At 41.7% G+C, this 21,281-nt stretch overlaps 1 protein-coding gene across 2 annotated transcripts in view; it reads left to right on the top strand.

Moving 5' to 3' along the window:
- Positions 1–21,281, top strand: part of FNDC3B (fibronectin type III domain containing 3B) — a 188,027-nt gene that overhangs the window by 91,474 nt on the left and 75,272 nt on the right. For both annotated transcript variants that reach the window (XM_072142793.1, XM_072142794.1), the window contains exon 7: positions 19,930–19,988. In XM_072142793.1, coding sequence (XP_071998894.1) covers positions 19,930–19,988 — 59 coding nt within the window. The remainder of the gene's footprint in view (positions 1–19,929; positions 19,989–21,281) is intronic.

Here is a 21,281-nt window from a genome sequence, read left to right as displayed (position 1 = left end):
TTTACAGCCACATACTGTGAAAGTATTGGGTAAGTTGACATTTTTGATTTCTGTTTGGCAGACTCATTTAGAATTATTTAATCTTACCACTTGAGCTGCCAAGGGTGGTGCCGTGGGAGCCCCATACATAACTGGTGAACAATATTCCCCTTAGGCACCTCAAGCCTGAATGCAGAATGAAATAAACAAATGCATAAACAATCAGTAATGGGTAATACACCAGCGCTGCCTGCACATACAAAGAACTAACACACGTGTCATGAACTAACACTTCTGTGGAAAGAGATACAACAACGTTGCTTAGGTGTAATGATAAAGGAAGGTGCCAGAATCCAACTAGACGAAGCTCATAGATAGTATTTTACTGTATATATGATGTCCACAGAGGCATCACTCCTTGGTTTCTGCGTGGTACAATGGTGTGGAATAGAGAGCGGAGTAGCCTCGGCCGGCGGCTTGACTCCAAATGTTCTGAAAGTGGGACTGCCTAACTCAGAAACCCCAGACAGTAACTGCTACAGTGGGAACCTCAAGCTGCTTTTTGTCTGTCTGGTTGAACATCATAGTCAAAGGCAACTTCTTGAGACTCAGATGGAACTGTGAAAAAAGTGGACTACAACCCCATTTATAAAATCAGGAGCTTATACCAAAGGGGTAATTTAGTGCGTACAATGCCACTGTAACAAGATTTATGTAGGTCTCTCTATATGTACAATATCCACCAGAATTGAAGAACATGTACGCAATATCGAGAGGTTTAGAGGGTCACCCCTTATTTTGACACTGCAAAGAAGAGCACAAATCCGCTCATGCTGGACAGCTGCTTCTGGGGGATCAAAGGTCTAGAATTACATTGGAGGGAAGGGGACTTTATTAAACGTACAGAGCTGAAAGGAGATAAATATTTGAATTCGTCTCACTCTCATCTTGAGGCCTTAACAGTGAGATGGAGTTATTCTCCATTTATTATTTATTTATTTATAGAGCACCATTAATTCACAGTAAGGAGTTCACATACATTGGGGCAGATTTACTTACCCGGCCCATTCGCGATCCAGCGGCGCGTTCTCTGCGGTGGATTCGGGTCCGGCCGGGATTTATTAAGGTAGTTCCTCCGCCGTGCACCAGGTGGCACTGCTGCGCTGAAGAGCATCTGAACGCACTGGAATACACTGAGCCGGGCCGAGTGAAGGTAAGTGCAATTTTCGCGACACATTTTTTTTTAAAATTCAGCGGTTTTTCTGAATCCGTCGGGTTTTCGTTCGCCACGCCCCCCGATTTCTGTCGCGTGCATGCCGGCGCCGATGCGCCACAATCCGATCGCGTGCACCAAAATACCGGGGGAAATTCAGGGGAAATCGGCGCAAATCGGAAATATTCGGGTAACACGTCGGGAAAACGCGTATCGGGCCCTTAGTAAATGACCCCCATTATATTAAGACAAGAACAAATGCAAGTACAAAATACAAAACTACGGTCATCAGGAGACAAGTAGGAGGAGGACCCTGCCTTTGAGGGCTTACAATCTATATTTAGATGTACGTTATACTACTGTAACATTTGATCGTTTATCTTTCTGGTTATGGTTCCTTTTCCATTATTCTTCTACTATCCATTTTTTAGGGTAGACTATACACATATAGGTCCCTATACATATACACACATAGATCCCTCAGTAATTAGGAATTAGATTTCATGCATTGATAGTGTCCTAGGAAAACAATGCCAGTGAATCCATACCTCATCATAATATCTAAACACACACAGGTTCCTCAGTAATTCATCAGGGAAAAAGACATTTTAAAGGAAAGTGTCCTTAGTATAAAAATTAATATAGGTCACATAGTTCTGTAGAATCCTATGAGTCTGCAGCTTTGGTTAACCATCCGTAAAAAAGGGATGACAAATTTATTTATATGTTACAAAGATATCAGAGAATAATATCTCAATGGACCATCTCTGTCCTAAAATACAAAGGCACGTTCATGGTTGTAAGGGTGTATTATTTTTTTGTTGATGACATGGTGAGTACATTATTTAGGCCACTTTCCTGTAAACAATGATAAAATCGTATAATTCGTATCAGTTAAAAAACTTCTGATTTTGATCAGAGTTTGGCCCAATTTCAATCCTAGTGATATCCGACCATGTATTTTTTGTAGTCATAGTGTCATGTGAGATGTGTCAGATTTTCAGGTCAAATTTTTATAACTCTGAGCTACATCCCTGAAACAGGTGCATGAAAACACTGACCACACTAGGAAGGCATCAAGATGCCGTCCGTTTTTTTTAATGCTCCCACTGATTGCATTAGGCGAGTTTTATGCAAGACTCGGATCAGAGTCGCGCATGCTGTAATTTTATTGGATAGGATAAGACCAGATGAATGGACTATGACAAAACATGTGCATAGCATAATTGACTATCAGTGAGTCAGAGTTGTGTCTGACTTGGACAGCGTTAATATCAGAAAGTAGTTTGTGGGCAAGTGATCTTGTGCAGTCACTTCTTCACTCATGTTTCCAGGCTCAGAGCTGTAAAAATTGGATGTGAAAATCTGACACAATTTGGATGACCCTAGAAAATAGTCGAATAGCATAAGGATAGTACTAGGGCAGAGATCGAACCAAACTCTTACCAAAAATGTTTTCAGCAGCAAAATGCCTTCCACAAGTAAAACTGAATAGTATTGTGCACCTGATGAACTTTCCAGAAATAGCTTTCCCAGTAACTTGTCATATTATTGTTGAAAATGCAGTTTTTATCCTTATGCAAATTAATTTACCTGTGCATCAGGGCATAGTCTCCTAATTTCTCTTTATTCTGTGTTTTTTACACCAGTTTCCAGAATGAAGGCCCCTTTTAGCATTGCATAACATAAATGTGTTATTAGAAGATATCTTCAAAAGCCATAATTGTGTTTCCAAACTGGAGAGTATTGCTTACGCCCCCCCCCCCCCCCCTTCCCTCATCTCCATTGCCTGCAGATTCTTCATTTTATTGGAGACATTTTGAGACGCCATTAAATAAATCTAGGACTAGTAACAAGTGAGGATTCTGTGCCAGTATGTAATATATGGGGATGTAGCCAGTTCTGTAGAGCTTTGTACAAGTTTGTCCGCACCTAGCTAGAATATTATCTTGAGTAATGATGCAGTGTTAAAGGCATCCATTTGCCAGATGTGTTGAATAAAGTGATTTTGGACAAGGGTGCAATAATGTTAAGGACATGTTATGATTCATTTTATTTGGCTAGAATACATTATGGACACCACATATGCACAATGTATGATACTCTACACCCTAGCAAATACAGTTTAGGAAATCCAGTGCATACAGCTTTGATGAGCAAGGCAACATAGCGGAATCACATGTTTTATGTCCCTCATATCTCCATCCTACTTTGCATCCCCCCTCGGGATGTCATACATGTCTGCCCCACTCCTCCCTGGCCACTGCCATGGGACTAGAGACATAGCTCTGCTTACTGAAAGGTAAACTTTGATCTAACTTTTTTCTCGTTGGCAGTGTGTACACTATTCTTTATGGCAGTGGTGGCAAACCTATGGCACGGGTGCCAGAGGTGGCACTCAGAGCCCTTTCTCTGGTCACTCAGGCAATTGCCCCAGGACAGAGTTCACCAAACAGGACCAAATCCACCAAATCTTCCTGCATTCACAGGCAACTGCTCTCAGCGCCATTTTAAAGCAACACTTTATTGACAGTTTGGAACTGGGGGAAAGATGAAAAAGTTTTAACAGAAGATCTTTGGTGGTCATTGTGTTGGACAAACTATTCTTCCTGTACAGAGAGACCTAGGAGAGAAGCTACAATGATGGTCTGAATTTGCCCTCCTTCTTTCAACTGTATTGGTTGCCTCAGGGGGCCGATACAATTAAAATATGTGGAAGAACAGGTTACAATGAGTTACTGCTTAAAATGCCATGTTGGCACTTCACGGTAAATAAGTGGATTTTGGTTGTTGTTTGGGCACTCGGTCTCTAAAAGGTTCGCCATCACTGCTCTATGGGGACATGTGGAAGGGCTGAAAAAGGACTCCTGATGTCAGGTTCCCTTGAGACATGTGGCCCCATCAATTCTAGAATAGACTTTGTATACTAGCTTTTATATGACTACTACAGTCTCATAATAAAGCGAATTTATCATCAAAATTTACCTATATGAACTAACTGCTATGTTATGTTGGGCTATGCCCACACATGCTACCAATAGCTTTGGTTTTGTTCCAGCTACTCCTTATGTGCCAAATGTTGACCTTATACAAATGCAAATCAGGCTGAAGTGCTTTGGAGGAAGTTAGCAGAGCATTACAGGGCTCTGGCTTCCACTGACCACCGCTTTCCCTCATCCTTCCCCCTTCAGCTATGTGTTTCCTGGGTCCAGCAAGATGTGCCCTGCCGCAAGCATTTTAGCCTACTTTTCATATTTTCAAAGTTAAGTTTTGTCAAAGAAGCAACATCTGGGCAATAAAAACAAATGTAAAGGTGACATGTTTGGGCATAGCCCTACATAACATGGCAGCCTGATCTGGCAGGTAAAGTATTGCGATGAATTCCCTTTAAGGAAATCTGTTTGAAGATTGATGCTTTCCAAACCACAAACCATGGTCGGCATGAAATCCTGACGGACAACCTTTCAAAATCATATTTTCCACTCGTGAAACAGGAGAAGTATCTCAAAGTTTTGACCAACTCTGTCTTCTCCTTGTCTGGCTAAGCTTGATTGATGAATATCTCCTTTCATGCAAATAGGTAAAGATCTGTCAATCAAGCTGATCAGGATAGGTAGAAGCCCTTTCCAGCTTGTATTGAACTTGGTTGTCTCAGGTTTAGATATAAATCAATTCTCAATCTAAAATGGATGCAGACACCTGGCACCACCACTGATCACCTGCATGAAGATATCACCAATACAGTACAGCCCCATAAATTGTATAGCAGCTCTGCCCTTGTTACTTGAATGTGTCCAAACTGCAGTCAGTCCATATTGACAATGGAAGTTACGACAGCAGCCTGGAAGGTAGAAGCCATGTTCACCAGAGCACTGCTTCTGCTCTGAGCAGCTAAAGTGTGGGTTGTCAGGTGTCTGAATGTAATATTAATGGCCTATGCTAAGGACAGGCCATCAATACCATACCATCAATATTTTCTATCCTGGAAAGGCACATAATTTCAGAATATAATATACATGTTTATAATAATGGAGCCTTTGTGAATTTCGTTCTCTTTATGGTTGAGGATGCATAAATGTCCCAATAGATTCCCTTAAGGAGGGCATGTTATCCCTGTAGGGAAGAAAAAAAATGGGGATCAAGGAACCATTGGTGGGCAGAGACAGTACATGTGCTTGATGAAATGCCATACATTATTTGGTTCAGAGCTGTAGACAGAATGCATTTACTTACGGTAATTTCCTACCTCCACTAGATTCCTTTTCAGTTTCTGCGGCCGGAGAGGCTTCCACTCTAGGGTCTGTATACTAGTAAGAGAACCCATGTCTTCTCCCATTTTTGCTATAATGTTTATACATTCTCTACTCCAGTACATTACAGTAAAGTGGGTGGATGTCCCTGTACAGTGCAGCTGCAAACTAAGTTTTACATGTCATTTTAGATATTCGACTGGAAATTTACCACCTGTCAGTAAAAAACTGTTTACACTGCTTTCATATGAGACAAATGTCTAAAAATCAATTCTGGCAGTGAGTGTGAAGCAAAGTTTTTCATAGTTGTGGATTCTCAGGGTGCAGTGCGAGCTGCAGTTATTAGAGAGGATTAAGGAGCACAGCTGGCGGGCAGATGGAATGCTTGGTATTCAAAGCAAAAAGCAGTCTGATCCCACAATTTGGAGGAGGAGAGGAGACATTTTCGGCTATTTTAATGCAATATTTTATTTACTACTAATCATCATTTCATCTTGGCTACTGAAATCCTCCAGGGTGAAGTAGTTGTGTTTTATTTAGGAGAAATCGCCTCTTTACAGCCGTCGGCCGGTGAGTCTTTTGTGTACCTTGGCCTCAACAGTCCATAGAATTTTTTCACTCATTATAAATTGTTTCCAGATCATTTTTGTAGTATTCTTGTTTACTTTGACATTTTTAAAATATTTTAACATCAGTCTAGCCAGAACGTAACACAGACGGTAACGTAGACTCAGATCAGCATACAAGGGCCCCAATATTTAAATGAAATGACATCATAAAACTGTCTAGTGCAGTGTGCGGTCACCAGAAATCTTGGAAATTAGAGAGCAAGATTATACATTTGATATTTAAGTCAACTATGGTTATCATTAAACTAAACAGACAAATGTTCCTTTACTTTGGAGGAGAGAGTTGATGGGAAATCCCTCTTCCAGAACTCAGAGCCAATGTAGTTAAACGGATACATACTGTATATATTGAATGACCAGATGGATACATTAGGGCTGAGGCTGAATTCATGAGCACTGGAGAATGTGAAATGCAGATGTCATTTGCTGTATGTAAGGCTGACACTGCCCTACGAATTCTAAATAGCTGTGACCAAATTTGGAAAGACCATGATGAGGAGGAGACGAAAATATAAACCATAAAAATTTCAAAAACAAGTTAACTGGAATTTTGATTTGTGAATTATTTTTATGTACAAGATCGCAAGATGGATGGTGCCTTTAAGTTTTAACCATGGGACGAACCACCTCGACAACTGATATCTGATGACAGCCAGCCAGATTTTTCTCCATGAATCTACTAAACTACAAAGTGCTGCTGCTTGCTTTATTCCATTAGTCTACTAGCCCCACAGGTAGGGTATGAAATGGCATTTCTAGAGTCCCCTCTTGTATGTAAAATCTCACCCAATTATTGATAAAGGAAAAAATCTCCTCCAAAGCACATGAGCAGAGAAGAGTCATATTTTACCTGCGAAGAGTCACTTTTAGAGGCTGGAGGATGATTATCACTTGAGATGTTCTTATCTTGAGCTCTGTGGTATGATATTAAAGATGAGAATCTTGCCTTTCAAGGCTTGTGGTATTGTGTGCTACAAAATCGGAGATACAAGCTATTAAAAAACAAGGTGGGAACTGAATCTTTGTCTGCAGCTACATTTCCAAATATGCATACTGGAGGAGAACCCAAATTGATGTGCATTGCATGCAAAACAGCTCCTTTGTGGGTTGATAAATAAGACCATAATTTTTTCCCTTTACCCATTACATTTTCCCTCCAGAGCAATATTTGTCAAACTTTTTTACCAACCAGCCAATCTGCATATAGTGCACGTCTTTTATTGACCTCTTGAGCAGCATAATGGTGGGGACAGTTTGTAGATGTAAAGACAAGAGAAAGATGTGCAGGCCCTGAGCCAATGCTGGCTCCAGGTTTTAGTGGGCCCCTGGGTGACAGAGCCTTAGTGGGCCCCTCCGTGGGCCGCCCTCCAGTGGCCACACTGCCCCCCCTCCCCCTGCGGACACACTAACCCCCCCTCCTCCCCTGCGGACACACTGACCACCCCCCCTTCCACCTGCGGAAACACTGACCACCCCCCCTTCCACCTGCGGACACACTGACCACCCCCCCCTTTCACCTGCGGACACACTGACCACCCCCCCTTCCACCTGCGGACACACTGACACCCCCCCTTCCCCTCCGGGCACACTGACCCCCTAACCCCCCTGCGGACACACTGAACCCCCCCTCCCCCTGCAGACACACTGACCCCCCTCCTTCCCCCGTGGACACACTGATCCCCTCTCTCCCCCCGCGGACACACTGACCCCCCCCTCTCTCCCCCTGTATACACACTGACCCCCTCCCTCCCCCCGCGGACACACTGACCCCCCCTCTCCCCCTGTATACACACTGACCCCATCCCTCCCCCCTCCCCCGGCGGACACACTGACCCCCTACCTCCCCCCTCTCCCTGCAGACACATTGACCCCCCCCCTTCGGGAAAGAAAAAAGAATTCACCTTTCCTGGTTCCACCGGAGCAGCGCCTGCAGCTATCTTCGGCCTGGGCCTCCCATATGCGCCGGCACACGTGATCCGATGACGTCATCACTTGCACCGGCTTCAGAGCCGTCGCATACCCTGCGGAGCGCCGCATCGTGGGAACCGGGACAGGTGAGTTTTAGATTCTGCCTCTATGCTGCGCTCCCGACCACCGCAGCATAGAGGCAGAAAAGTGATCGATCCGGATGGTGATCAATTGTACCAGTGTCTTATAGCGACACTGGTACAATTGATCCGGGGGCCCGAGTAGGCCCCTCCAGTACCCCGGGGCCCCGGCACTTGCCCGAGTTGGCCGGGTGCTGGCGCCGGGCCTGCCCTGAGCTACCCACAAGCCCCGTCCATGCCTAACTGCCCAAGTTGTGGTAAGCCACAGTAGACAACTAGTTGAAAATCCCTACTCTGGGTATGTGCAGATGACATACAAACACATAAGAACAAATATCACACAAACATCACATAAATAGACAGATGCAGAGTCCAAGCAATTGGGTCAGATCCAAGGTGGCGGCGAGGTACAGAATTGAGAGGCAAAATAACATAACAAGGTTGGAATATGCAGCAATATAGTAAAAGCAGAAATGGAATGACAAAATATTCAGCAAGGGAAGGTGAGGAGCAGGTATTTGAGGAGTTCCTGGATACAACCCCAGCAGCTGACTGTCAATCGCAGCCTCAAGCAGACCAGGCGTGAGTTTATTTCACAAGCTGCCCCTCCCCTCCCTGAAGGTTTTGTTTAGTGGAGATCCACAAAATTCTGTATGTGTTTTTTTACTGCACCCTACAGATTTTACATTGTAGCAGTTATACTTGTTTAATAAAATATGTGTCTGGTGGTCCAATTTTTGGTTAACATGCTCACAGAATGTTTTTGGGAAGAAAATCTTAACCTATGATACGGTGTTACCTAGGTGATCCGATGTCTAAAGGCTCTTTTCTATCCAAACCAGTTCCCTACACTGTACTGACAGAGTTTAAAAATGTTATAACAGTGCTGTCCACAGTTGGGAGTCTATTCCTTTTGAAAAAGACTTACAGGTTTCTATATTATCTCATGTCATGTCACTTTCTTGAAAGTTGGGAGGACTAACCCCTTCAAAGTTTGAACTTTGAAAATAATGCTCATTGCATACTACACCCAGGGAGAAAGCAGAACGGGTTAACAATCACAACTGTGTAACAAACAATGGATCAAAGAGAGACCTTTCTCTTTACAAACTAAGAATTTATTAATGAAGTGTATTAGAAAAATGGTCACAACACCCCCATCCACAATATTAAAATAATCATCTGACATGATGGTTACATAAAGGGAACCTGTCATTAGAAATTGGCCTAATAAATCCCTAGCAGTATGTTGTCAAGCAGCTGAACACTTTCCATATCATGTATCTTTCATGTTTGGTTGTATCATCCAGAAAGTGAACTTTAAAGTGAGATGTCAATTGGTTGTATAAAGTCATGGAGGAGGAGAGATTAACATTTAAGTCAAGCTCTCCCTGCCTCTGAACACTTCCTGCCATGTGATTGACATCATGCGTCAGACTTCAGGAGTTTGATCAGTGATGTCCCTGGATGCAGCGCCATCACTTACAGGGAAGGGGGCATTTTAAGCAGGGAAAGCTTGACTTCAATGTTAAACTCTCTGCCTCCTTGACTTCATAAAACCAATTTACATCTCACTTCAAAGTTGATTTTCTGGATAATGCCACCAAACTGGACCATAAAAGAAACATCATCTAGAAGCTTTTTAGCTGCTCGACAACGCACTGCTAGTGGTTTATTAAGCCAATTTCCGATGACAGGTTCCCTTTAAGGGTGATGCTAGATTGGCTCTTCTGACTGTAGTACCATCTTGGGGTCCATTTAAAAGGGACTTTTATATGGTTTAATCTTCATGGTCCACTGAGTACATCATTGTCTGTGCAAGGTGAGCTGCCAAACTAATTGTTGTTTTTGGCTGTAGAAATTTTTTTTTTAAATCTGCACCAAATTTAGTTTCTCATTGCACACATTTAGATTGTGCACACTGACATTTGTGCATTGAGGACATTTGGATTGTGAGATGTTTCTATTAATCCAGGCTTTGTGCACAGTCACATCCCATTGTTTTCTTTACTGGGCTATAATTTAAGAGATCAGTGCTCTGCCTTTTTCTGATCTGCATCCACTAACCTGAAGCATTTTGGCATTTACAAAGGGTTAAAGATTTTGTTTGTAAGTAAAATTTTACTTTGGTCTTGAAGACAAGTAAAATCAATAATTAATTAATTAATTAATTAATTCTATTGGAATTTGATTTCTTAATTTGAAAAGTTTAAAGTCAATATACCATCATTACTCATAGATCCAGGCACTGTGACTGTGATAATCTTCTTATCTGTTATCCATGGCCTCCTTCCTTCTAAAATCAACTTGTGAAATGAAGGGATCTGGGAGGCGTTACCAGAGCCCCTCCATGCTGTCATTCCATAGGCTGTTACACTGTGCAGGAGCCCTTCCCCCTTCCCACGGTATAAAGTTACAGCAGGCAGTGAATTTTAATACATTTCATGACAATATTGAACAACATTGGTTGCATTGCAGTTTTAATAACAATTTTATTGGTACTGGTTTCGGATTCTACATTCAAAAATCTCACTAGACTCGTATATATCTAACCTGGAAATATGAACTACTGAGCTGTCACATTTTTAGTTCTTCTTGATGCTGATGATTCCATTCTTGTCAGTTATTTACAGGGATATAGGAAGTGTCCATGCATCAGACTCAGTAAGGAAAGAATGCAGGAAGCACTTGGGTAGATGAACTGTCTGGCTGATAGAACGGATTAGCTGGCAGGTCCTTGAGAAATGGGTCACAGTGTCTCTGGAGATGCAAAAATCAGTGTGCACTGCTCCCAGATAATATTTTGTTGCTTTGGTAACAGAGGCTTAGATACAACGGGCTCATCGTACATTCACAGTGTATGCATGTCGAGCTTTATCTGAATTACGGATTATATGTTATACTAGTTTATTCACATTAAACAATTTCTTTATTGACATGTTTTATGATGAAGACTTCACATTGTATTTCATCACAGGAAGAGAAAAAAAGAATTCAAGTTGTGCTTTCATATGGCAGATGCCAACAGGACCTTATTGATTTGTAAGGAGGTCCATTGGGTTCCATCAGGGCCGGCACCAGCACTGGGCATACCTGGGCAAGTGCTGGGACCCAGAGCTCCTGGGGGGGGGTGGGGGTGGGGGGGGGGACATCCCTAATGCATGGGTTGAGGGGGGCTGTATGTATTGAATCCATATGACGGGAGGGGGGGGCTCATATAAAAAAACATGAAGGGGCTGCTTGGTATGATAAACTAGAGAACAGGAGAATGTTTTAGTTTCTGAATTTTTAATGCCGCCATGTCCCTCTCCTTAGCGATGCAAGGCACTGTAACACGGAGAAAGATAGGACATGTCCTATCTTTTCGCCATGTACGGAGCTGTATGGTGCTGCACGTGTTCTGCACCATATCGCACGGTGGGGTCATTACCGGCCTATAGGGGACGTATATACGCTTGGGGCTCCCCTAACAGTCATGTGAATGCAGGCTTACTGAGGTGTTTCCTTTGTGTAGCGTAGCAATCTAGCTGTGCCCTGCCATCTGCCATCGGAGAACTGGCTAAATCATATATTTCGTAACTATAGGGCTTAACAGAAACTAAAAACGAAAGGTGAAGTTAGGGTCTTCGGTTCACCTTCTCTTTCCCATGGACTTAAATGGACCTTCCATTATGCATCCAGTAATAATTGTGGAACGAAATATGTGGCTTACTGCGCTAGATTTTCCACTATTATTAATAGAATGTGTAAGGGAACCTTCTGGATGAGGGTGTGAACTTGGCAACACTTTTCCTAAGATTCTTCTACTAAGATATCTCTTGGAGCCTGGTCAGGGTTCATGAGGAAAAATCAGGTGGTGTGCTAACATAACCCCGCTGAAAGTGCTTTGTATGAGTGAACAAAACGGGCAACTACTAGACAGAACATGGATTTTGGAATATCTTGTATCTTCACAATGAGGATCTTTGAGATAACAGCGGGACAGTAGTTTCCCAGAGGCTCAAGAATGTGAAGGTTTTCCCTCCGTATGGATTTATGAAATATGGATTAAACATTGACCTTGGTGTACGGCGATTTTGTTTCTCCACTACTGCTAGTCCTTGTAAAATACACCCATGGGGGAAATTAAAAAGAAATAAAATGGGATGTAAAAATCATGGCTCCAAACTAAACATTTAGTGTCATGACAGGGATTCCTCAAGTGTAAAACTCTTCTTGCAAAGTAAGAGCAGGACGGCTGGGATCTTTTGGTGAGCTCATTTCATTGGAATGGAGAGTTGCTGTAGATACAATAAATACTCAGAGTGTCCAGCAGCTAAGTGAGGAGTTGGCACTCAGCATTTGAGAGAAGATAAACTACCGAGCAAAAAAGAAAATTTGGTTTGACATCATAAATTGTGAGTTCTATATTTATGGGCCAAAATAAGCAGTCATAAGCCATGGATCTGTAACCTGTGAGAATAGATACATAAGCTAAATATTGACTGCTATGATTAGTAATCTGTGGCACTATATCTATTGTCTTTACTATTTCATATTAGATCATATGTTTATTTGTTGTTGCCAAGTCAATTTCCGCTCCTGGTTACCATATGATTAGTGACTCAACCGAATGTCCTTTTATTTGTCGAGGACCGAAGACTTATGAATGGCTCCCTCATGATTTTAGGGATATTATTCATCCCTCCTGCTGCTGCTCAACTTCCTATTTTCCCCAATTATCATTTCAAGTCTTGGATCCTTTTTAAATGTCCATAAAAGTACATTTGTGCTTAAAGAGGAACTTTATTACATAGATTACATGAAAGATGCCATTCAGTGACATCTCTTGGCATATACATTCAAGGTTTACGCTAGGACATTCTCCATCAGAGACCTGCAGATAGTACAATACAGTGTGAAAGGGCTGTAAATGTAAAATCTAGAATATAAACATGAACCTTTTACAGTTACCTAGATATTTTAGTGGCCAAGTAGATAAATCTGTTCATGTATTGATTATAGAAAAGTCTATTATATATGTAATAACACACATGAGGTTTCACTAGCTTGATTCAGGTCAAATAACAAAGGTGTTATGAACCAGTTAATAAGTAAGACCTTTTTCATTGTCTACGAAATACTGACCGGATATGTGTGAAATACAAAATATCAGAATTAAAATTCCATAAGCTATAAGTAAGTAATTTACTATTAATTCTTTTACTCCCTTCTGGTACTGGACATGATCTGGAAATAGTGCATTACAAAAAGATCAAATGTTTCAAGGATCAACACAGGAAGTGCCAAGCACAGATTTGATGTCACTTCCTTAGTTTGTGATGATACTTCCTGTGTTGGCCAAGACAGAGAAAGTGCGCTGCAGAAGAGAGAGAGACCTGATGCTTCATTGGACAAACACAGGTGGTTATTTGCCCCAGTTCCTTTCCTTTTTCTTACTCTTGGCACAGATTTAGAAAACAGTGAAAATAGTCCATGTTCTGTCAATTTTGTGAACAAGCGACACAAAGCAGCACTGAATGCAATACTTTATAGCAGTTCAGTATATACAGCCTTTTTTTTTTTTTGCGTACAATGGGGCACATTTACTTACCTGGTCCTGTCGCGATCCCAGAGGTGCATTGTCTGACGAGGATGAAGTCCGGCGCAATTCACTAAGATTGTGTGCCCGATGTACTGCATGTGTCACTTCCCCGCTGAGGTCCGCCGGAGTTCACCTTCTTCTTCGCTGTGTATGCGAGTGCATTGTCTTTTGACACAATTTGAATTTTAAATCCCGCGCTTAGTCCGAATCAGTCAGGTTGTCCGACGGCCACGCGCCCCGATTTGTGTCGCATGAAATCCGATCATGTGTGCCAAAATCCCCTGTTAAATTGATAACTTATAGACTACAGTTTATTTGGGTATGTGAAAAATGAATGCCAGACAAGATTTTGGCCACGTCCTTGTGCAGGAAGCCTTACACTAAAATGTAATTATATAAAATAGTGAGTAGTGACTTCACAACTGCGCTGATCTAAGTAAGATCTAGTTGTAGCCCGGATATCAAACTACTGAAGAAACCCACTTAAAAAAACACAGCTCCTAATAACTTTCTTTTCTTTAAAGGGGTTATCCGGGTTTAAATTTTTTTTTATGTCCGGGCTGGAGAAGGCTAGTTAAACATAATAAACATGTACTTACCCCCTCCGGCGCCGCCGATGTCCCGCGCCGCGGTCCCTTCGATCCGTGCCCCTGTTTGTTTACAGGGGCACGGAAGCCGCGCACAGGGAGCTTCCGATCCACGATGTGGACGGCTCCTCCCATGCGTCCCTATCTCTTAGCGTTGTAAGCGCTGAGAGATGGTGCGCATGGGAGCTTCCGGCTGGCCGGAAGCTCCCTGTGCGCCGGTGTAATGAAACCGGCGCACAGAGAAGACGGGCCGCGGCGCGGGACATCGGCAGCACCGGAGGAGGTAAGTACATGTTTATTATGTTTAACTAGCCCTCCCCAGCCCGGACATAAAAAAAAATTTAAACCCGGATAACCCCTTTAAGTTTCTTGGATTGCGAGGGAATAATTAGGAATACTCTGCATCTGTGCACTCCATCCATTCCATATGTTATAGATCAAACCTGCTTACGTCAGAGAACGTGTTTAAGGCTGGTTAGGGCACAACTAGGGAAGCGTTCTGGTAACTTTATTGCATTCTGTGTGATTTTTGACTCTGGTCCTGTGTCTGGGACTCCTGAAAGTGTTCACATCCCTTTGCGTCTGGCTTAGAGACATCTTAAGCCCTGTACATGTGGCGAAGGGAGTGAAAAGAAACACAAAATGATACATTTCCGATAATAGATGCCAGCTCCGAGTGATGCAAGAAAGAAATCAAAGGGCAGATTACATCACTGTTATAAATATCACTAGTTCTGTGACCAATATTTTACTTGTGATTGTGAGTGATTCTACAGCTGTACAGCAAGGACAGAACAGACCTTAATTTTTACATGGCCGGTCTGCTACAGGGAAAACTGCTTGGAAAATCTGAGACTGAATATTGCAAGGGACAGTTGAAAAAGAATCCTCTAGACTGAGCAGGAAGATACAATATAGTTGTTCATTCCATCTGTGAAAACATTCCTAGATTCATGTCATAAGATATTGAAATCATCTTAAAGGAACAGTCTGGATAAAACATATATGCTTGAGCATGTCTAGGCCCGAGGGGTGATGCACCGCACAAGGTTTCCGAGAAAGCAGAAGAAGGAGAACTCCCCAGTCATCGCCCCCTGCTCAGTTTTTTCATTATCATAACATTGTGGATCAGTGTAGACAGGCGTCCTCTTTTAAGTGTCAATGATTTATCTATTATTTGCCATGTTGACCTACTGTACCAGGAAATCTGCTTATAACAGAAGCCAGCCCCAGTTTCAGGATCTAAGAGAGTCTATTTAGTCAACACGTTATATAGCAAGAAACATTTCTCTTCCCGTCAATCATTTCATATTGATTACATTTATATATTGGTAGATTTTTTTAATATCTTGTCTAGAAATGATCATTTTCATGGTGTCGTCTCCCATCTGTACTGATATACCGTAGCTCCATTTTGTAGTAAAAGAAATCTTTTGGAATTTAAAAAAAAAAAAAAGTAAAATGCTTTTTGTGACTTTTATAAAGGGCTACAGACCTTACTGGACAATTTTACAACTTGTACAACAAAATTGTGTGGTCTCTCAAAAGGGTAATAGAGATGTGGTTGTAAGTTGCAACAAAAAGTTGCAAATATTTTTCTGCATTAAGCCAAACCACCTATTAGAACTTTGTACTGTTTAACTTTAATATAGTCTTATGTCATTGACTATAGATAATCTATCCTCCTAGAAATAATATGCTAGTGTGAACTCCAGTCCAGGAATCCCAAACACCTAACAGTAGAGAGCCTATAAGTATATTGGGTGCCCAAAACTAATGGAACCCTTGGAATAGTGGGAGGTATTTATCAGGACCTGTACGACAGTATTTTGGTGTACGAGCCCTGAAATAATTCCAATTACCAGTGAATTGCCTGTAATTGCCATTATTTCCCCCTTTGTGCCACCTCCATGCCAAGTGGGCTTGTAGGTGTGTGAAGGGGGGCACAGCAAGCGGAGTGCCACTAGCTATAGCCTGCGCACATTCAGCCCCAAAAGTTCTTAGGCTATTGTGCAATTCTGCCTGACATAGATTTGTCCACCGGCGCAGCCACGGTCTGGCATAGACATAACATGGGAGTACCTCTTAGTACCATTAGGCATATTCTAAAGCCTCTTAGTGTAACATCTGGGCATTTTGTCTGTCCTTCTCTCACAGCGTCTAATTTTTGTTTTGGCTTGAGACGCATGTTGTGCAATAGTTATGAGGCATCCTTCTCCAGAAAGCCATGGTGACCTGTGTAATGGCTGCTTGTAACCTTGGGAGATGTTCTTCCCATTAGCAGAGAGGGGACTCCAGCCATCTGATTATGAAAGAGCTGCCGGCATATGGAAATGTTTGCGGATAAGTAATTGAGAAAAGGTTTGGTGCATGGAAAATATTAGCTGGGTGAAACCAATACATTCTCTTTTCTTGTGTTTAGTCAAAATGAAGATAAATAAAAGCAAAACCATTAGGAGTCTTGGTTCCGACTTCATTTTTTAACTTGGTAAAAAGTAATGCAAAACAGGTTTGATGGCCTCTTCATCCACTAGAAAGACCTGATGGAAGCAATCTAGTCTCTAATGTTCACATTGAAAGGACGTATTAGATGTATGGCTCACCGTGGCCATGTATTAATTTGCATGTTTTCTACTTTTGTTTGTGCGCATCCTGTCCAGCTATGTATTAAATGATGGTTGAAGTGCCCAAATCCACACATGCTACAAATTTCAGAGAAATTTAAAAATGTAGTACTGTACTAAGTTTGATGATTGATGATGTATAGGGGATATAAATTTCATCAGTGAGAGTCTGACTGTTGGGGGCCCCCACAGATCACGAGAACAGGGGTCCCTTTCTCATTAACTGATGGAACAGCATGTCGAACATGTGTCCTGCCGCTACATTCAATACCCAGGGATTGTCAAAAATTGCTGAACACAGTGCCCTGGTATCTACAGCAATCTCCAAGACAATGAATGGGAGTGATGGAGATATTTACATTGCTCCCATAGTATTGAATGTAGCAGCATGGTCTGTTACTCCATTAATTTGTGAGAACTAGACCCCTGTACTTTTGTGCTTCCACTATGTTCAGTACATAAAACATTTGGGGCATGTGCTATCAGACTTTAATAGTATTGAGCCTGGTAGTATTGTGCACTGCAAGATTTTGTACAGCAGCATCGCATGGCAGTATATGGGAATCCTATGGATCAGTGATATAGGTTCTAAAGAGGTTCATGTGAACTGTATGTAATATCAACTTATTTTATTGAGTGCTTTATTTTTCGTGATTCTGTGTGCTGTACTCCACTAATTTTAGATATCAGCTCTACTTTATATACATTTAATGCATACATTAATGATATATTGAAAAAGTTTTGCATGTCCCTTGCCATAAAGTATATCTGTCTATAGAATACACACAGTGGCATCAATAATTTCATCTCTTGTATGAATTGTAGTTAATATTTAGCTGTACAATATAATGAGTGGTTTAGACTGCCCTCTTGTGGACAATTTATATAATGACAGTACAGCATTCTGTAGCGTACTAATAAACAATGTAGAGAAGGTAATAATGAGGTTGCAGGTCATCGAATTTAGTCCATAATGATTGTAAAGTACATTAACATCATTTTTATAGGTCTGTTTAAAGGTGTTGCGAACATTTCTGAACATCAACAATGTAGATAATTGTCTATTGGTGAGGGTACAACCACTGGTGCTCCTACAGGTCCAAGAATGGAGGTCCTGTGTCCATCATATGAATGGAGTAACAGTCAGATTCGCTTGCTGTTTCTCCATTCATCACAATAACACAGTCAAAAAACAGCATTTTTAAAACTAGTTTTTATGGATTTTTCAAGCATAAGTAGGAAAATAGGAAAAGACTATACAGAATGAAGATAGCAAGGTGTAAACTGCACAGTGCACAGCATGATGATAAGTACAAAATGTATCATGGATTAAAATGCCTACAATTTAAAGGGTAACTGAACATTAAAAGAAATGTATTTTGTACAGAAATGAATAGAGCAGATGACAATAGTAAACTTCGTAATATACCTAATTAAGCAAAGCAGCTTCTCTATGTCATCCTCCTGTAGTGCAGGAATCACTGGTCCAGGGGACCCTCTTAATTAAAAACTGGAGTATTTATTTCACTTAGATTAAAAACTAAAATACAGAGCTTATTCACCAGGTTTGTCATGGATGTTTAGCCCATAAATAAGGTGAAAATAGCAGAGACGCGTTTCGGATCTGAACCAGCTTGTCACCAGTCCTTCCTACTGTAAAAGCATTCATCAGTTACATCCACTTCATACTGATAAGGAGGATGAAGATCAACTCTTTCCATACCCAGAATATTTCAATCTTCACTGGCAGATTACTGTTATATGTTTATTCCCTTACGGAGAGACAATCCTGGTGTAGAAGGAGGGGTAAGCTCTGTTCACCCCTCTCCTCTCCTTTATCAAAACTAGTGGAGTCTGTACTATGTGCAGTTTGCCTGTAGAGTGTGCAGCATGCGACAGATTAATCATTACTGGTGCACAGCCCTCATTAATCTGGCGCCCCCTGCACTGCTCGGGAAGTTTTTTGGGTTTTTTTTGGTGCAATTTGTTAATGCTGCAGAATTGTGGTGCACGTCAGTAATAAATATGGTGCAATATCCACCTGAGCATTAACATGTCCCTTCAGGGGCACATTTTTTCTGTCTTGTTATAGCTGCAACACAACATTGGCGCAGACACTTTTATAAATACATGTACAAGCAGTTTGCACGTTCTTTTCAGTGAAAAGTCAGACACACTTAAGGCTGTACATAAGGAATCCATGGGGGTCAGGAGGGCTATACCAAATTAATCCGTATTAGGTGAGGGGGGCTTTATATAAGATGACCATGAGGGGGCTGTTTGGGGTGATAAACTAGGGAACATTTTAGGGAACAGTTTTAGTTTCTGAATTCTTAATGCCACCATGTGCACTGAGCACTGAGGCTCTGTCGCCCAGGGGCCTGCTGAAACCTGAAGCCGACCCTGCCTACCTCTACCCCATGGAAAATTCTTTATAATTAACTTAGATTCAAATTTGTTAATTACAATGTCCTTTGGACAGATAAGGCCAACATTGATCTTTCTGGCCATAAGTCACGGTTCATAGTTTTGTGATAATAGCTCATACAAGCCAAACCTGATATCTCAATGTCACAAGCAATGTGGTGGTGTTATGGTTTGGGCTGGCTTTGCAATCACAGGACCTGGGCACCTTGTAGTCATTGGTGGGAATATATCATACACTGGCACTAGGTGCACCAGAATATGATGTGAGCCCCTCCGCCACATCAGATATTATCGGAGGCTCCCGCCTCCTTATGCATCCACATAGCATAATGTGGTTGAAACATCTATTCTTTTCATAATCCATAATGAAGCCTCTGTGAGGGAGACGCTATGTCTTCTGAAGAATTCTGAAATCAATTTGTTTGTAGTTGGGAGAGTTTATTAGTGTCTGGAGTCCATTTAGGTGTGTGTGTACATAGCCAAGGACAACCACAGCAAAGTGGCTGGGAGAGAAGTTTCTCATTTGGAGTCTGTGTTTTATATCTTGGTGATTAGTGTTACTTATACTTCTATATGTTTCTGTTACAGAATGTGAACCTGAAATAAAGAAGAATCAAGAGATTTTATCAGGGATTGAGAAGTTAACGGTAGGTGTTATGTATATCGGCTATTCATATGATAAAGTGTTAATTTATTATTAGTGTTATGATTATTATTATGGACTGTATGGTTCACCATTTATTTGAACGGCTGTAAAGGAATACAAAAAATATTTGTCTTTTTGTAATTTATCCTTGTAAAATCAACAGGGGATGCCAAGTGTGTAACCCTGAGTGGTCGGCTAATTTGCATTGTAATAGAGATCTCCTATACCACTTTTCTCATATTATCATGTTTAAAGTAAACATTTCTTGTCAAAGTTTATGCCATGATGTGCACTTAAACTACGCCAAGCTGAACAGAGGTTGCATTAACGCAAGTACAAGTGTCATAGATGCTTGTGCAGGCAGTTCTAAGCCTTGAAAAAAGCCAAATGCTGATATATCTGCATGTGGTTTTTACCCTGTGCTGCATGCAATGCTACTCATAAATAAGCAGTGAGGGAAGAGCGGTATTGGCAGAAAGGGGGTTGCTGTGGGGATGCTCTAGAACACATCTGTATTACTCTATAGCATGTGAGAGCTGTGTGCAAAGACTGGAGGCTGTTACTGAGGTCTGGGGCTAAGGTTGGCGGAGCTATCAGAGGTCACACCCCTCCTTCATAATGTCAGTCTGAACTGCAGTGATGGGAGGCTGGGGCTGACCCAGGGTGATATGTTGCCTGGTTTTTCTATGGACTCCTGTAAAGTGCCTTGAATCTGGGAGCTAAGGCCAGCAATAACAATATGGACATTAGTGAGAGGCTGGAGATGTCCCTGAATGAGCTGTGGCCCTATAGTTTCCTGGTATCTATGGGCATGGAGGCAGCTGCTGGGGACACGGGGGCAGCTGCTGGAGTTATGGGTGAGTAGTTTTATATTTGTGATAGCCTTTGGTGCTGGCAGGTTGACCTTTTTTATGTGCATGCATCTATTGATCATGTATGTACAATACAGCTGCACTGCATGTTCAAGCACACGATTCATGCGTCCACCCCCTTAAAAATAAATAAATGAAAAAAAAAAGAAATCCTGCTGATCAGGAAAATTGTTACCCATCTATTAATAACACAGGAGTTGTGGGGCAGCTGCAGATTTGAAATAGCAAAAAGTAATTTTTTTGGTTGATGTAATAGCAGCTGGTTGGTGGCCCTGGTATCACTGGTGGCTCAGCTGCAGTAATATGCAGTAATGGCTCACCTATATCATTTTAAAATGACATGGCTGAAGGTTTGAAATTCTCTGCATATCCTTTACACAGGATATATGATAAATAAATGATAGGTGCAGGTCGTACCACAT

The sequence above is a fragment of the Engystomops pustulosus genome, chromosome 3 (genome assembly GCF_040894005.1).
Source record: "Engystomops pustulosus chromosome 3, aEngPut4.maternal, whole genome shotgun sequence".
Classification (NCBI taxonomy): Eukaryota; Metazoa; Chordata; class Amphibia; order Anura; family Leptodactylidae; genus Engystomops; species Engystomops pustulosus.
Note: the sequence above shows the minus strand (reverse complement) of the source record. Positions and strands in the feature narration are given on the sequence as shown.